The 19,321-nt window shown below is 43.2% G+C and overlaps 1 protein-coding gene across 1 annotated transcript in view; it reads right to left on the bottom strand.

Annotated features, from left to right (window-relative positions):
• Nucleotides 1–10,293, bottom strand: part of adam9b (ADAM metallopeptidase domain 9b) — a 52,938-nt gene extending 42,645 nt beyond the window's left edge. Inside the window, exons 1-4 of the mRNA XM_072557504.1 lie at nucleotides 10,133–10,293; nucleotides 5,759–5,850; nucleotides 4,077–4,153; nucleotides 511–589 (exon numbers count right to left, since the gene is read on the bottom strand). Coding sequence (XP_072413605.1) covers nucleotides 511–589; nucleotides 4,077–4,153; nucleotides 5,759–5,850; nucleotides 10,133–10,193 — 309 coding nt within the window. The 5' untranslated portion in view covers nucleotides 10,194–10,293. The remainder of the gene's footprint in view (nucleotides 1–510; nucleotides 590–4,076; nucleotides 4,154–5,758; nucleotides 5,851–10,132) is intronic.
• Nucleotides 10,294–19,321: the final 9,028 nt, after the last annotated feature.

Here is a 19,321-nt window from a genome sequence, read left to right as displayed (position 1 = left end):
GCTCGAAATGTCAATTTTCCTGCTTCTCAAATGCTGCCTGACCTGCTGTGTGTTTCCAGCACCACTTTAATCTTGAATCATACTAAACAGAGTTGATCAAATTCATTACTTTTACAACCTTACAGCTAACGTGTACCGATGCTAGTTTCTCGCTGCAAATGCTGACTGGTGTGAACAGAAACAGTATTTTCAGTTATTCTTTTCAGATTTTCAACCGTTGAAATTTCTTGCCATTTTTTTAAAACAGGAATCTCACCTGCATTCACTTTTATTCTAAGCAGTCATCCCGGCTAAATAAATCAACAATGAAAAATGCCACACTTTGAATTTGATCTTTTTGAAAGGCTGAACATTTTTAATGAAGACAACTAAATTACTGTCTTACAATCATTCAGTCTGCTAACAGATGTATGGGTAAATATATGTGAATGCCTCTTGGGACTTTAATAAACATCAGGGTGAGATGTGCTGACAAATAGGGATCTAACAGCCAAACCACTGCGCACTTACCCGAATCTTGGGCTGGGATGCTTGCATTTTACCTTCTTTGTCATAAACATATTGCACAAAATCTTTAGCAAGTAGGTTCCTGTAAAATAAAACAAAATGGACCTAGCATCTTAGGATTCCACTGATGATTTATTAGGTAACTGGTGTGATGAGAAGGAAAAAACTTACATTGTAAGGGGGAAAAACTGGTTAAAAAAACCTTGCAATATTTGGAAAAGAATGTACTGGTAATCCTGTGGCTCCATTATCAAGTATACAAAACAAGGCAGACCAATACATGTCACTCTCAAGGTTTACTAGGCTTGGGTATGTACTGAAAGAAAGTCAGGGTTGCAGCTGCTGGAGATCAGAGTCAAAAAATGTGGTGCTGGAAAAGCACAGCTGGTCAGGCAGTATCCGAGGAGCAGGAGAATCGATGTTTCACGCATAAGCTCTTCATCAGGAATTCTTGATGAAGAGCTCTTATGCTCGAAACGTCTAATCTCCTGCTCCTCAGATGCTGCCTGGCGGCTGTGCTTTTTCAGCAGCACACTTTTTGAATTGGTTATGTTCTGCCACTTATGTTGTAAAACCAACAAATTACTTTTGAAGTACATTACTCTTGTTATATTGCACGCAGAAAGGCCCAATAGAGATGATATAAGAAATCCATGAATAAAATGAAGAATGATGTAAATGCTTGAAAATCTGAAACAAAGAAGCATGTTCAAATTCTCAAATTCCCTACTGTGCAAAGCTCTCTACTGGGAGAATTCATCACTTTATTGGGCTTGATTTTCCCAGTAGATAACTCATCCTAGCTCTGAAATGAAAGCAGGACCCCAGCCCACACAAGCAGACAGTATAATATTGGGGGCCAGTTAGCTACATTCCAATTCTTGTCTCAACTTCCACTCAAAGGCCCAAATATATGTGGGATATTGATTATACTGAGATTTAATACAGTTTTATTACTTCAAAAATATATTTATTCATGGAAAATAAATCTTTGGTACATAGACAGTTAATGAACCCACTCAGATCCATACTCTTTTTGCTTATAGACCACAAATTAAGTCTTTGATGTCCACCATACTCTATATTTAGAGACAACCCCTTGGCCTATAGCTGAGGCAACACTGTAGCCCAATTACTGAATGGGCCCCCCTTATTCTTCAGCAGAGGGACCTTACAAGGTGGTCTTTCCCCACTGCACTTTGACGTAGTTACTGCAAGCTTTAGCGCATTCCTCAGCAAGTAGTCCTGGACCTTGGAATGTGCCGGTCTGCAATACTCAGTCAGACTCAACTCCTTCAACTGGAAGACCAGAAAATTTCGGGCAGACCAAAGAGTGTCTTTTACTGAGTTGATGATCCTCCAGGCATAGTTAATGTTCGTCTTGGTGTGTGTCCCAGGGAACAGACAGTAGACCACGGTGTCCCATGTCACGGAGCTCCTTGGGACGAACCTTGACAAACACCATTGCATTCCTCTCCAGATTTCCTTTGCCAGAAGAAGGTGTTGACCATCTTGTCCCCTCCACAGCTGCTTTGAGGGCAGCGTGCGATGGCACAGAGAGTTCGCGCATGCATAAAGGGTCTCACAGGCAAAACCCTTCTCACCACCAGCCAAGCGATATCCTGGTGCTTGTTTGAAAGTTCTGGTGATGAGGCATTCTGCCAAATGATTTTGACAGTCTCCACAATGAACTGCTCAACAGGATCCTCCCTCTCCTTTTCTCGAAGGGTCTCAAGGACACTAAGTACTGACCACTTCCTATTGGACTTGTGGTCAAAGGTGTTTTTCTTAACAAATTTCTCCATGAAGGACAGGTGATACGGAATGGTCCAACTACTTGGAGCATTGCGAGGCAGGGAGGCTAGGCCCATCCTTCCCAACACTGGGGACAGGTAGAACCTCAGTACACAGTGACTCTTGGTATTTGCAGCCACACACAAAGGGTGGCCATCAGGGTGAGGGTAGCAATGGGTGTATTTTTTCCCCCTTTCTCTAGATGTTTATTCATGGTGTCTCTTTGGACACGGTCCATCTTTGCTTTCCACATGAAGTGACTGCGGCGGCGCAGGTTCGGGGAATAGGCTAGATCTGCGCCACATACAATAATACTGAGAGTAATCACACTGGATGACCAGGTTTTTAACCATGATGGAGAGCGACCATTGCTCCCATCTACTCAGTTTCTGCCTTGCTTTGATGACATACTCCTCCCAAGCTGATGATGAAGGGTGTAGAGGATTGGTTGGCCCAGTTTCAGAAAAGCATGGCCTTGCTCTTGCCCTGATTTACTCTGGCTCCCAAGGCTCATTCAAACTGATCACAGATGCACATGAGTCTGTGCACTGATGGCGGATCAGAGCAGAAAACAGCGACATCATCCATGTAGAGGGATGCCTTATGTGTAGGCCTTATCCCACTGCCAGGAATAGTCACCGCTTTCAGGTTTGCATCCTTCCTAATGGACACGCAAATGGCTCTATGCAGCACACAAACAAGGCAGAAGAGAGTGGGCAGCCCTGCCTGACTCCAGATTTGATCGGAAAGCTTTCTGATTCCCACCAATTGATAGAGACTTATGCTAACGATGTTGGTGTAGAGCAGTCGGATCCAATTGCAGATTCACTCCCCAAAGCCCATTTTGGAGAGAACATCACTCATGTATGTGTGCAATATTCTGTCAAAGGCCTTCTCCTGGTTCAGGCTGATGAAGCAAGTGTCCACCCCTCTGTCCTGCACATAGGCGATTATATCCCTGAGGAGTGCGAGACTCTCAGCGATCTTCCTGCCCAGTACAGCACAGGCTTGGTCGGGGTTAATCACCGATCCCAGAGCTGACCTGACCCTGTTGGCAATGATCTTTGACAAGATCTTGTAGTCCACCCCCACCACCACCACCACCTTCTGCTTGCAGATGAGGACCTCATGGGAATTCCTCATGGATTCACTTATGGTACCTGCCCGAAACATACTGACATACACCTCCAGCAGGTCCTGGCCAATCAAGTCCCACAGAGCAGAATAGAGCTCAATCGGTAAGCTATCGCTTCTGGGGGTTTTATTCTTTTCAAAGGACTTAATGGCCTTGGTCAGCTCATCCAGAGATAGCAGTTGGTCCGGCCTCTCCCATGCACTGTCTTCTAAGACATCCATGATAGAGGACAGGGCATGACTGGGAGGCCATGTAGTCAGTTGGCTTTGAGTCATACAGACTGGAACAGAACAAGGACAGAGGATAGGTATGGACTGCTATGAGTCATGGTGCATCACAGACCTAGAATTGTCACGTGCCTCTTAGACTTGTAGTTGCACTCGTTAATGTCACAATTGGGTGGATTTCGCATATATCCTTGGGATATAAACTAAGCTATTTTGTTGTAATTAGGAGGATGTTTGTTGAATACTCTATTCTGACCTACAGTACTGATGTTTTAAAGTTATGCTGAGGTAATTTCAGTTTATCTGTCTGTGAAAATTAAATGGGCAGAAAGCACTTCCTATCAGGGATGAACAAATATTGTCTCTGCTAGCAAGGCCCACATTCCATGAAAGTTTTTTTTTTAAGAACTTACTTATTCCTTTCCAGTTTTAGTATGTAAACTTTGCCTTCCAAATAAACGGAATAAGTTATTTGATCCCTCCATTTTTCCTGCAGCAAAAACAATAAAAACAAATTTCAGTTTTAGAAGAGGTTACAAATGACACATTCAATGTTGTTTCACCATTTTAATAGAAAACCTTGGATTTCTATAGGACTTCTAATGAAGACGTGAAATTTGCCAGCATAGGATAAGTACTGATGTTGAGCTAAATGTAGTTTCTGAGTCTTTGCATGAATGTACTCAGGACCCTTCTTGGTATGATTCTTTGGAATTTTAGTGCCACTCCATCCATGCCCATCTGCTTCTAAGCCTGTCACCTGAGGGCATTGCACGGAACACCAAACCTTCGTGGGAAGTTCAGAGAGGTGATCAAAAGCATGTTATAAACATGATTTTAAACTGATGGTTTAATAGCATGGAGGATAAGAGAGCTGTGGAAAGTGCTTCAGGAAAGTGCTCCAGAGAGGTAGATGGAGAGGACAATACACAGAATGAACACTGGAGGAAGTGTGAGACAGAAGAAGATGCAGAAATAAGGTGGCTGAAGGTTTGAAAGAGGTTAATAAATGAGAACCATGTTTTTCAATTAATCTTATTGAATATAGAATACTTAATGGTCAATGATGAGAGGGATAGTGCAGGAATATCACAGGAGAGAAATAACAGAGTTTAGCTGGGTTGATTTATGGAAGGTGGAAGACAGCTGTCAATACAAGCTCAAAAGTTGCCTTTGTGAAGAAATCTTCTCCCGTGGGGCAGAGGAACCTTGTTGATTCAGTAGACTTAAATTTGAAATGATCCTATACCAACATGTGTAAAACAGAAATGCACAGATATTTCCAGAATCTAGAATTGTAATTTGTTATTATTGTTGGAGATCTGAAATGAAAGCACAACAGATGGTGCTGAATAAACTCAGCAAGATGGCAGTGCTAATGTAAGGTCACTGAACTTGAAGCATTAACTCTGTTTTTCGCTCTCCAGATGCTGCCAGTCCTGCTGAGTTTCTCCAGCACCTTCTGTTTTGTTTTTGGATCTCCGGCATCCACAGTTCTTTATTTTATATTTGTTGTCTGGAATGTTCAATGAAAAGAAGAATGTGACTCATCACGGACTTATTATGGGCTACCACTTGATTTTGTGCGACCAATAAACTTTCCTTATTGAATTTCTTTTCCATTGCTTTTTAATGAGTGACTAGAAACAGACCACATTTGATACATAAAGCAAATAATCAACAATTTACAAAGATCTGCTTAGGAACATCTCATTCTTACTTTTCGTCCCAATTATATTCCTTTGCAGAATGCTGTTGGCTGTTGTAATACGTCAGTCTACTGTTACAATGTTGAAGCTCTTATTGGGGTACAATGTTTCACTGTTTCATTCATTCAAGCTATCCTTGAAGCAACAGATCATTGTCACATACTAGACATTATTATCACTCTACAGAATCAATATATTCAGCAATTGGGGAAAAAAGCTCCATTATGTAAATGTGAAATAAAACTGGTGATGGTATTCCTTGATACTATGATATTTTTTTCACATTTTGTTGTACCATGTATCAAGAGATACAGAATAATTGACATAGTGGGAAATTTATATGAATTGCAAAGGTATTTAGCATTTCAAGGGAAGGCAGCACATACCTGGCCAATATCTCGTTTCTGTCGTTCGTTTATAAGTTTAGGAATAATGATTTCATAGGCGGAAAACTTAGATGTCTGGTGGGAAGATGCATCTAATGAAACAAAACCAAAATAAATTAAGATTTCATTTATGGTTTCAGCTACTATCAAATTGTGTTTACTGTCCTGTGCAAATGTCCTTAAGTCTAATACTGACCAATAATTGAAGATCCATATATGTTATTGTACTTTGAAATGAAACCTTATACTCAAGAAAAAAAAATTATAATTAAAGACTTCAGTGGGCATACTACATTATTGCGAATGTGGCATGTTAAAACACAGTAACGCACTGAGGGAATTAATATTTTACTAATTTGTCATTGCTTTTTGAAAATCAGTGTAAAACTCATTCGTGGAAATTATTCTGAAAAAGATAGCTTTATGATTGATTTGCATGTTCTAATTACAAATGATGGTAAAGAATTGAAAAAGGACTTGCAAGTATATGCAGTATCTTTCACAAACTCACTACATCTCAATGTGTTTTATCGACAATGAAGTACTCTTCATATGTTATCACTTTTGAAATATTGGGAAATGTGGCAGGCAATTTGCAAACACCAAGATTTCATAAACAGCAATTAGATTATATCAGTCACCAATTGCCAATGAAACTCAGCAGGGCTGACAGCATCTGTGCAGAGAAAGCAGAGCTAATATTTCAAGTCCAGTAACTCTTCGTCAGAACTATATCTCTCTTTCTGCCTATGTAGTTGGTACCAATGCAGATCATAACTTTTGGCTGCTCTTCTTCCTCCTTCAGAATATCCAGTACCCACTCAGATATCCTTGACCATGACACCAAGGGGGCAACTTACAATCCTGGAATCCTTTATGTGGCCACAGAAATGTCTATTTGTACTCCCTTATCATTATTGCTCACCTCCCTGCTGTACAACAGTGCCAGTCACGGTGCCACTGATTTGGCTGCTGTTGCCTCCCCCTGAGAGGCCATATTCCACACCCCAAAGTGCTATACTTGTTTGAGAGGGAAATGGCCACAAGAGACACCTACACCGCCTGCCCATGCTTGCTCAGCATCCTGATGGTCACCCAACTCTGCCTGTATAACCCTTACTGGTAGTGTGACCTGCTCACTACATATGTTATCTACAGTACAGTGAGTTCATAATGAGTCAAGAGTGTGGTGCTGGAAAAGCTCAGCAGGTCAGGCAGCACCTGAGGAGCAGTAGAATTGATGTTTCAGGCAAAAGCCCTTCATCAGGAATGAGGTTGGGAGCCTTGGAGCTGGAGAGATAAATGGGAGGGGGAGGAGCTGGGACTGGGGGAAGGTGGCTGAGAGTGCAACAGGTGGATGGAGGGGGAGGTAATGGTGATAGGTCGGAGGGGAGGATGGAGCGGATAGGTCAGAAGGAAGATAGACAGATGGGACGAGTCACGAGAATGGTGCTGAGCTGGAAAGTTGGAACTGGGGTAAGGTGGGAGGAGGGCAAATGAGGAAACTGGTGAAACCCACATTGATGGCATGTGGTTGAAGGGTTCTGAGGCACAAGATGAGGCGTTCTTCCTCCAGGCATTGGCTGGTAAGGGAGCCATGATGGAGGGGGCCCAAGACCTGCATGTCCTCAGCAGAGTGGGAGAGGGATTTGAAATGTTCGGCCACAGAGCAGTGGGGTTGGTTGGTGCGGGTGTCCTGGAGATGATCTCTGAAGCACTCTGCAATTAGAAAGAACCTCCCGGTCCTCACCTTCCACCCCATCAACATATCGCATCATCCTCCACCATTTCCACCACCTCCAAACAGACCCCACCACCAAGATATATTTCCCTCCCCATCCTTATCCACTTTCCGTGAAAACTGTTCCCTCTGCAACTACCTATTCAGGTCCATGCCCCGAACAACCCACCCTCCCCTCCCGGCACCTTCCCCTGCTACTGCAAGAATTGCAAAACCTGCGCCCACACCTCCCCCCCTCACCTTCATACAAGGCCCCAAAGGAGCTTTCCACATCCATCAAAGTTTCACCTGCACTTCCATGCATGTGATTTACTGTATCTGTTGCTTCCAATGCAGTCTACTCTACATTGGGGAGACAGGACGCCTACTCGCAGAGTGCTTCAGAGAACATCTCCGGAACACCCGCACCAATCAACCCCACCGCCCTGTGGCCGAACACTTCAACTCCCCCTCCTACTCTTAGATTTCTTAGATTACTTACAGTGTGGAAACAGGCCCTTCAGCCCAACAAGTCCACACCGACCCGCCAAAGCGCAACCCACCCAGACACATTCCCCTACACCTAACACTATGGGCAATTTAGCATGGCCAATTCACCTAACCTGTACATTTTTGGACTGTGGGAGGAAACCGGAGCACCTGGAGGAAACCCACGCAGACACGGTAGCAAACTCCACACAGTCAGTCATCTGAGACGGGAATTGAACCCGGGTCTCTAGCACTGTGAAGCAGCAGTGCTAACCACTGTGCCATCATGCCACCCATACTCTGCTCAGAACATGCATATCCTGGGCCTCCTCCATCGCCACTCCTTTACCAGCCGACACCTCGAGGAAGAACGCCTCATCTTGTGCCTTAGGACCACCCAATCCCATGCCATCAATGTGGATTTCACCAAGTTCCTCATTTCCCCTCCCTCCACCTTACCCCAATTCCAACCTTCCAGCTCAGCACTATCCTCATGACCCATCCCATCTGTCCATCTTCCTTCCCACCTATCTGCTCCATCTCCCCTCCGACCTATCACCATTACCCCCGCCTCCATCCACCTGTTGCACTCTCAGCTACCTTCCCCCCAGCCTCACCCCCATCACATTTATCTCTCCATCTCCAAGGCTCCGAGCCTCATTCCTGATGAAGAACCTTTGCCCGAAACTTTGATTTTCCTGCTCCTCAGATGCTGCCTGACCTGCTGTGCTTTTCCAGCACCACATTCTTGACTCTAATCTCCAACATCTGCAATACTCACTTTCACCGGTGTTCATAGTGAGTCCATCCATGTGACCAATCAGGAGCTGCGGCTGATTACGTGGTCACCATGGACTCTGGAGGTGACCCTGATTTCCCACATATTGCAGGAGGAACATTCCATGGGACTGAGTTATCCTGCTATTGTTTATGCAAGATTCAAAGAGTGCTTTGGAATAGTTGATATTAGAGGGAATAACATTATGGAGGAGACTTTCAGCAACAGGTGAGTTGAGGATAATATTACAGAGGTGGAAATAACTGGATTTGGAGTTGTGAAAGATTGGAGAGTGTTGGAGCTCAGGATCAGAATAAGGATCAGAAATAGCTTCATTCTTCCCAACACCTTTTTCTTTTGAGAAAACCCTCTGCTCATCCAGTATTGAAAGTCAGAAATAGCATGATACGTCAGATGCAATGGTAGGACTGTCATAGATATCAGTGAAGAAATACTGGTATCATTGAAGGACACATAGGATCTGAAATTAAAATAAAATTCAAGAAAACTGTTGACACATGGGGAGAAATATTATTTAGGATGTGGCAATGGGATAATCATTACTGGGATTATTAATATTTGATTTGGATGTGTAATGAAAACAATTTCAATCTAAGGAACAGAGCTGAACTAAACGAACCTACAGAAATTTTAAATAAATGGAACTTTGGCTGATTAAATGTAATACTGATTTGGGAAATATTATCCTCAGAAGAACATGAATAACTTACATACTCATGAATACTTCTGGGTAGTCACAGTGAAAAACAATCAGAAGTATTAACAGGCTTGGTGTTTTACTAAGTCTTAGATACAGGGGAGGAAACAATTAAAACATTGAAAAATATATCTTAAGCAAGCCCCAGAATATGGGAATGCAAACTGTGACTTGATTGCTGCAGGGTCTTTGGTTACTGAGAGGAAAAGATTGGTATTCAATCCTTGAATATTATGCTGAAAAGAATCACTTCCTCACCAGGTACAGCATTTACACTGATTAGAGGAATGTTTACCTCTTTAATCAACTAATTTTGTTTTTCTTTTTATCCTTCACATGAATATGATCAAATAAGAAATAAATGCAAGTTATTCTGTGATTTTCCAGTTCAGCGCCCAGAACCTGTAACACTTTCTATGCGTCTTTAACTTAGAGGAGCAGCTCATGAGGAATGAACGTTAAAAAAAGGAAATAAATTAAACAAAACTATCATTTATACTTGTCCTTGAATATTGTTAATAATTATACAAAGAATATAATCAACTCCCTTTCACCAACACAAGTTGGGGTTGTAAAGAAAAAGCTGTCGTAGTATTGACTTTGATTGGTTTTGCCTCTTAATGATGGACTCAACCAGGAAGAAACAAGTAGATTTAGAATGAGCATTACCTGTCCCATTGTGGATGCAGGAAATCAGGTAAATGAGGAACAGTTCCACAGACTGCAACATCAGGCTCTGAGTTCAATTTTGTTCACCATGGACTTGATACAGGAGCACTGTACCTTCACTTGTAGTGTGTTCACTTGCTTGGATTTCACTTCTGTTCAGTTTTACTTTACATTCCATAAGGGACAACTATGCAAACAGACCTGAAAGACTGGTTTTGATTGGGGAGGTTATTTATTGCACTAATGTCATGGCTGTACCAGATCAAGTTTGACAAGTGGAAGCTTCCTGATTAAACATAAGCTGCGTGTTTTGTTGTATTGTGATATGGGTGGAACCTGGCAAAAGTATTTTAATAAATAAGGCCTATGGAAATATAGATTAATTTATCCAGCTAAAGTCAGTCTTCTCCAGAATGTCACTGTATTACATTTGTCTTGAATTTATTTTACATTTACAAATGAGTCGAGGAGTGGCAGATTGAGTTTAATTTAGAAAAATATGAGGTGTTGCATTATGGGAAGGCAAACTAGGGCAGGACTTACACGGTTAATCATAGAATCCCTACAATGTGGAAACAGGCTGTTCAGCCCAACAAGTCCACACCAACCCCGCCAAAGAGTATCCCACCCAAACCTATTCCCCTACCCTATTAGTCTACATTTACCCCTGACTAATGCCCCTAACCTACATATCCCAGAACACTACAGGCAATTTAGCATGGCCAATTCACCTAACCTGCACATCTTTGGAGTGTGGGAGGAAACCGGAGCACCCAGAGGAAATCCACACTGACAATGTGCAAACTCCACACAGTCACCCTAGTCACAACAAACCTGGGTCCCTGGCACTGTGAGGCAGAAATGTTAACCACTGAGCCATCATGCCACCCCAAATGCTAGGGCCCTGGGGAGTTGCTAAACAAAGAGATTGAGGGCTGCAGGTATATAGTTCCTTGAAAGTGAACTCGCAGGTACAGAGGGTGGTGAAGAAAGCACTTGGCCCACTTGCCTTTATTAGTGCATTTGAGTATAGGAGTTGGGATGTCATGTTGCAACTGTATAGGACATTGGTGAGGTCACTTTTAGAATACTGCACCCAATTTTGATCTCTCTCCAACAGGAAGGACGTTGTTAAACTGCAGAAAAGATTTACAAGGATATTGCTGGGATTGGAGGGCTTGATTATATGGAGAGGCTGGGGAGTTTTTCCCTGGAATGTTGGTGGCTGAGGGGTGACCTTACAGAGATTTATAAAATCATGAGGGGCATCAATAGGGCGAACAGCCGAGGTCTTTTTCCTCAGATGGGGGAGTTCAAAACTAGAGAGTACATGTGTAAGGTAAGAAGGGAAAGATTTAAAAAGGACCCGAACAATAACGTTTTCACGCTGACAGTTGCGTACATGGAATGAGCTGCCAGAGAAAGTGGTGAAGGCTGGTACAAGATTTACAAGGATATTGCCAGGGTTGGAGGATTTGAGCTATAGGGAGAGGCTGAATAGGCTGGGGCTGTTTTCCCTGGAGCATTGATGGCCGAGGGGTGACCTCATAGAGGTTTATAAAATCATGAGGGGCATGGATAGACAGTCTTTTCCCTGGGATGGGGGAGTCCAGAACTAGAGGGCATAGGTTTAGGGTGAGAGGGGAAAGATATAAAAGGGACCTAAGGGGCAATGTTTTCACGCAGAGGGTGGTGCTTGTATGAAATGGGCTGCCAGAGGTTATGGTGGAGGCTGGTACAATTGCAACATTTAAAAGCCACCTGGATGGGTATTGGAATAGGAGCGGTTTGGAGGGATACAGGCTAAGTGCTGGCAAATAGGACTAGATTAAGTTGGGATATCTGGTCGGCATGGACGAGTTGGACCGAAGGGTCTGTTTCTCTGCTGCACATCTCTATGACTCTATAACTCAAATTACAACATTGAAAAGGCATCTGGATGGGCACATGAATCGGAGGGATTTAAAGGCATATGAGCCAAATGCTGACAAATGGGACTAGGTCAGGTTGGGATGTCTGATCGGCATGGATGAATTGGACCAAAGGATCTGATTACACGCTGTATGACCCTATGATTCTATAAGTCTCCCTAAAATGTTTGTACCTTGTGACCCCTTGTCAGACATGATCTCTTCAGGCGTACAAAACAGACTGAATATTTAATTCATTGCATCAGCCATAGTCTCATTTAAAGTGTCTGATAATTTGGAAATTTGGATAAGCAGTCAGTGACTCGGAGAAAATCATTGTCATATGTGATGGATCTGTTACAATTTTGAACTAAAAGAATGCTTTTTGAGACTGATAGCTGCGTGTTTATTTCCAGTTAACCTGTTTCTCCTTTACTGGATAGGGCCTCACCTTTATTGGAACATTCTTGACAAGCAGAAGTTTTGAAATTCCTCTGCCGAAACTTGAGTAAATGGCCTAAGCAGCTCTCATCTACACTGTGCCAGAAATTGGTGCAGAAAAATGGCGATTAGCTGCTGTTATTAGTTATTAGCGAGAATATGCCATGATTTCTGAATCATTACAGATTACTGGATGATTTTGCACCTCCCTGCCATTTGCCATGCAACAACAGGAGCTTACCTCTCCAGCCTTGGTTCAAATGTTGACAAACAAACTGAACTCAAGAGGGGAGGACAAGGCTGCATTTCAGCAAGTACAGTATTAGGACCCCAGCTAAATTCAAGTGAATGTACATCTGGGGGAAAACTCTCCACTGATTGGAGTCATGCCAAGTCAAAAAATATGGTCATGTTTACTGGAATCCAATTTTCTCAATCTCAGGGTAGTGACCAATCATCTTTATTATAAAAGTGAAGTATTACAGATGATGGAAACTCAAAATAACAACAGAAAACTAGAACTGGGGGCATAGCCTCAAAATAAAGGCAAACAGATTTAGAACTGAATTAGTGGTGCTGGAAGAGCACAGCAGTTCAGGCAGCATCCAACGAGCAGTGAAATCGACGTTTTGGGCAAAAGCCCTTCATCAGGAATAAAGACAGTGAGCCTGAAGCATGGAGAGATATTCTAGAGGAGGGTGGGGGTGGGGAGAGAGTAGACAATGGGTGAGTGGGGGAGGAGATGAAGGTGATAGGTCAAGGAGGAGAGGGTGGAGTGGATAGGTGGAAAAGAAGATAGGCAGGTCGGACAAGTCCGGACAAGTCAAGGAGACAGTTACTGAGCTGGAAGTTTGAAACTAGGATGAGGTGGGGGAAGGGGAAATGAGGAAGCTGTTGAAGTCCACATTGATGCCCTGGGGTTGAAGTGTTCCAAGGCGGAAGATGAGGCGTTCTTCCTCCAGGCGTCTGGTGGTGAGGGAGCGGCGGTGAAGGAGGCCCAGGACCTCCATGTCCTCGGCAGAGTGGGAGGGGGAGTTGAAATGTTTCGCCACGGGGCGGTTTGGTTGATTGGTGCGGGTGTCTCAGAGATGTTCCCTAAAGCGCTCTGCTAGGAGGCGCTCAATCTCCCCAATGTAGAGGAGACCACATTGGGAGCAATGGATACAATAAGATTTAGAACTGAGTTGAGGAGCAATTTCTTCACCCAAAGGGTTGTGGTTCTGTGGAATGCCCTGCCCAGTGAAGCAATTGAGGCTACCTCATTGAATGTTTTTAAGGCAAAGTTATGGAGAGCAGACAGGTAAATGGAGCAGGGTGCAAGAAAAGGTCAGGCCATGATCTTATTGAATGACAGAGCATGCTCGATGGGCTAGATGTCTACTCCTGCTTCTCTTTCTCAGTTTCTTATGTTCTTATGTAAATTATTGTAAAGACTCAGTTGGCCTGGCAACAACTACAAAGAGAGAACAGAGTTAATATTTCTAGTTGAACATGACTTTCATTCAGAAATCCGAACCAACTTCAGCTACTTCATCGATAACCATCATTGCATCATTAAGCCAAAGGTGGGGATCTTCACTGATGTTTGCACAGTGTTCACTGCTATTTGTGACTCCTCAGATACTTATTTCCATTTTGGCCAGATTAATGCTGATAAAACATATTTATCCAAACTGCTCTTACTGTATGAGACAAACTAAGGATTGCTGTTCAAACATAGTTTTATTAAAATGTTTGCAAGTTGAAGACTCAACTCTTACACAACAAATTAAGTTAACTTTTTCCCAAACTAGGCTGACTGCCTGAAAAACACATGTAATAGCCATGCTGGTGAACTTGATTGGGCTGCTGGATCCAAATCACTGAGCTCCGTCGATAAGTGCATTCAGGGTCTTCTTGATCTAAAGGTGGGTCTGGCTTGGAGTCTTCACTGATCGACTCTTCACTAAGGGAATGGTCACCAGGTGCCCTTTCTTAGGCTCCATTACTGAGCCCTTCTGGAATGTTCTCTGGTTTCAGCCAAAGGGGTCACAGGACAGAGGTCACAGCACCCAATGAGGTTAGGCCAGGTCACACTGGATCTACCCATCCTATTTTCAAGATTACTTTATGGTGCCAAGGAGTCTGGCCAAAACTGGGGAATATTCAAATATAATGTCCCTCCCTACCATTCTGTCTGAGCACTGCTTAGTAGGTTTTGGGTCATAACAACCCTCCCCTTGTTAGACATTGCATTTAAGTACAATACCCCGAGTCTTGCATTGGCTGGTGAGAAATAAAAATAGTATGTTGCCTCCCTGGTACCAGGATCAAGGATATCTCAGAGAGAGTGCAGAGTTTTCTCAAAGAGGAGTGGGACCAGTGGGAGGTGGTTATGCACATTGGAAGTAATGACATAGGAAAGGAAAAGAATGAGATTCTAAAGGGAGAATATAGAAAGTTAGGCAGGAATTTAAAAAGGAGGTCCAGGAGGGTACTAATATCTGGATTACTCCCAGTGCTACGAGCTAGTCAGGGTAGGAATAGAAGGATACAGCAGATGAATGCGTGGCTGAGGAGCTGGTGCAGGGGAGAAGGGTTCACAGTTTTGGATCATTGGAATGTTTTCTGTGGTAGAAGTGACCTGCAAAAGAAGAATGCACCTGAACTGGAAGGTATTAATATACTGACAGGGAGATTTGCTAGAGCTGCTTTGGAGGATTTAAACTGGTGGGCGGGGTGTGTGTGTGTGTGTGTGCGTGCGCGCGTGTGTGTGTATGTATGTGCATGTGGTTGGGACCAAGGGAGATAGTGAGGAAAGAGATCAATCTGAGACTGGTACAGTTGAGAAAAGGAGCAATCCAAACAGTCAGGGCAGGCAGGAACAAAGCAGAGGACCAGGTGCGACTGATGTATTAAACTGCATTTATTTCAATGCAAGAGGCCTAACAGGGATGGCAGATGAACTCAGGCTCCTCAAAGGTCAGTAAGGCAGCCTATGTGTGCAACTACAAGAGATGGGAGAGGTACTAAACAAGTATTTTGCATCAGTGTTTACTTTGGAGAAAGACACAGAAGATATAGAATGTGGGGAAATAGATAATGACATCTTGAAAAATGTCCTTGTTACAGAGGAGAAAGTGCTGGATCTTTTAAAATGCATAAAGATGGATAAATCTCCATGACTTGATCAGGTGTACCCTTGAACTCTGTGGGAAGCTAGGGAAGTGATTGCTGGGCCCCTTACTGAGATATTTATATCATCGATAGTCACAGGTGAGGTGCTAGAAGACTGGAGGTTGGCTAACATGGCGCCACTGTTTAAGAAGGGTGGTAAGGACAAGCCAGGGAACTATAGACCAGTGAGCCTGACTTCAGTGGTGGGCAAGTTGTTGGAGGGAATCCTGAGGGACAGAATTTACATATATTTGGAAAGGCAAGGACTGATTATGGACAGTCAACATGGCTTTGTGCGTGGGAAGTCATGTCTCACAAACTTGATTGAGTTTTTTGAAGAAGTACTGAAGAGGATTGATATGGGCAGAGCTGTGGACGTGATCTATATGGACTTCAGTAAGGCATTCAACAAGGTTCCCATGGGAGATTGGTTAGCAAGGTTAAATCTCATGGAATACAGGGAGAACTAGCCATTTGGATACAGAACTGGCTCAAAGGTAGGTGGTGGTGGAGGGTTGCCTTTCAGACTGGAGGCCTGTGACCAGTGGTGTACCACAAGGATCTGTGCTGGGTCCACTGCTTTTTGTCATTTATATAAATGATTCAGATGTGAACATAGGAAGTATCATCAGTAAGTTTGCAGATGACACTAACATTGGAGGTGTAGTGGACAGTGAAGAAGGCTACCTCAGATTATAACGGGATCTTGATCAGATGAGCCAATGGGCCGAGGAGTTTAATTTAGATAAATGTGAGGTGCTGCATTTTGGAAAGGCAAATCAGGACAGAACTTATGCACTTAAGGTTCTGGGAAGAGTTGCTGAACAAAGAGACCTTGAAGTGCAGGTTCATAGATCCTTGAAAGTGGAGTCGCAGGTAGATAGGATAGTGAAGAAGGTGTTTGGTATGCTTTCCTTTATTGGTCAGAGTATTGAGTATAGGTGTTGGAGGGTCATATTGCAGCTGTACAGGACATTGGTTGGACCACTTTTGGAATATTGTGTGCGAATCTTGTCTCCTTCCAAGTGGATAGATGTTGTGAAATTTGAAAGTGTTCAGAAAAGATTTACCAGGATGTTGCCAGGATTGGAAGATTTGAGTAATAGGGAGAGGCTGGGGCTGTTTTCCCTGGAGCGTCAGAGGCTGAGGGGTGACCTTATAGAGGTTTATAAAATCATGAGGATCATGAATAGGGTAAGTAGACAAGGTCTTTTCCCTGGGGTGGGAACTCCAGAACTAGAGGGCATAGGTTTAGGGTGAGAGGGGAAAGGTATGAAAGGGACCTCAAGGGCAATGTCTTCACACAGAGGGTGGTGCGTGTATTGAATGAGCTGCCAGAGGAAGTGGTGTAAGCTTATACAATTGCAACATTTAACAGGCATCTGAATGGGTACGTGGATAGGGAGGGTTTAAAGAGATACGGGTCAAGAGCTAGCAAATGGGACTAGATTATTTTAAGATATCTGGTTGGCATGAATGAGTTGGACTGAAGGGTATGTCTCCATGCTGAACGTCTCGATGACTCTATGACAGCCCACTTCTCACAGTTGTCCTATTACTTGTTCTGAAAATTTTAATAACATCTGCTGAGCCTTTGCCCATAATTTTCCATGCAACTGAACCCACTCTCCTATTATTTAGTTTAAGGCCCTATTCAGAGCCCTATACAGTATATCAGAAGCCTGTCCCGTTGAAACAACTCTTTCCTTCCCCAGTACTGATGCCAATGTCTTATGAATTAAAGCCATTTCGCCCACACCAATCTTTGAGTCACGTTTGTACTTCTTAAATCTTGTTAACCTCGTGCCAATTTATTCATGGCCCCAATAGTAATCCAGACATTATGATCTTTTTGGTTCTTCTTTTTAATTTAGATTCTTGCTGTTCATATTCCCTCATCAGAACCTTTTTCCCTTTTCTACGTATATCATTGATACCTATGTGAACCGCAACATCTTTCCCTTCCCACTCTGCAGCCGAGATGAGATATCCTGAAATCAGGCATCAGGCAGGCAACACAGCCTGCAGGATTCTCCCCGATTACCACTATATTTCTGCATTCTATTTGGCCTTGCTTGCAGAAACTGTTCAGCTCATTTTATGTTGGGCCCAGTTGTTTATGCTGTTGGTCACTTGACCAGATACTGAAGGAGTCTGTGTCCATTTGTAGCATGACTCTATATCCAAAGGTGTACCTCCATTCCCTACCACAGGCTCTCTGTCACCCACAGACTCACATTCAGTTATTTACTAATTCACTGACTCACTTACTCACTCACTCATACTTACACTGACTCCCTCACACAGACTCACTTATCTCATACCTAAACTCTCTCAATTAGACTCACTTAGATTCACTCCCTTACACAGACTCACCCATCACATGACACATGGATACAAGATACATTTAAGTTCCAGATGTGTCTGTTTGTGAAAAAAATTGTTGTGAAAACTGACCACAATCCATTGGAAATATTTTGGCACAAATCACTCAAAAATGCACTTCTTAGACTTCAATGACATTTAGTCAAATTACAGGGCAGAGAAATAGCTTTGCAGAGGCCAGTATCCTGTCTCCAAATCACCTTTTATTTACATGTCCTTGACACAGATTCAATTCCCTCAGAGTGAACAGGATGTCTGACATTCATGTTCCTATCTGTCAGCCAGGGTTCCCTGATTGGACCAGATTAACAGCCCCAATCAGGGAACTCATATTCTATGAGGTCCACCTGGCTGACTTCATTACAGTCATGACATTCCTCCCACTCTGTGTTCAAAGGCATACATTTTTTTAAATTTTGTAGTTCCTCCCAGGTATGTTTTAGCAGTGGGTCAGGTTCCTCCAACTCTGCCTCTGATAAGAGGTATGTGCAGCACACAGTAACACACCTCATGTGCCTGGAGCATCTTAGAAGAAATGCATTCTCCTCTTCAGATGGCAAAGGCACAAGGTGGTGAGATCTGCTGTGGCCATCTCATATTCTTCATTGCTTGATGAAGAGAAAGAACCCATGGGTTCCGGAACAGAGGGAAGGGCTGAAAGGGAGCTGGGCACATTTTGTTCCTCCACTGTTTGTGAGTTTGAAGCTTATATATGGTCCACATGCTTGTTCAGGTCCATTGCATCTTCCCAAACTTTATACGTCACTGGATCTGACTTCATGGCAACCATGCCTCTTACTCATGCAGGGCCATTCTCATGGTTCCTACACCAAACTTTATCCCCTAAATAAACTGTCTCTCTCCCTTAGTGGAGTCTGGTGTCTGGCATTGGCAGTTGTGATACAATTTCATCCTCCTCTCCAGGTCCAGGAAGGTCAGATTTAACCTGTTGCAGAGTCTTCTCCCCATGAGCAACTCTGCTGGAACGATCCCTGAAGTTGCATGAGAGGTGGTTCTATAATCAAATAGAAATCGGTACCGTTTGGTATCTGGTGAAGTTGTAGACTGTTTCAAAGTTGGACTACTCTTTCTGCCAAACCATTGGATGATGGATGATATGGAACTGTCCTTATATATTGAATGCTGTTAGACTTCAGGAAATACTCCAGGAAATTCCCTGCTGGTAAATGATGACCCGTTATCTGTAACTGACACTTCTAGGAGCCTTTAACTTTCAAAAGATGCACACAATTTTTCTACTATTTTCCCTGTGTTTGATGAATTAACTCTATGCATG

The sequence above is a fragment of the Chiloscyllium punctatum genome, chromosome 38, assembly GCF_047496795.1.
Source record: "Chiloscyllium punctatum isolate Juve2018m chromosome 38, sChiPun1.3, whole genome shotgun sequence".
In the NCBI taxonomy this organism is placed as follows: domain Eukaryota; kingdom Metazoa; phylum Chordata; class Chondrichthyes; order Orectolobiformes; family Hemiscylliidae; genus Chiloscyllium; species Chiloscyllium punctatum.
This window is presented reverse-complemented; position numbering and strand designations above follow the sequence as displayed.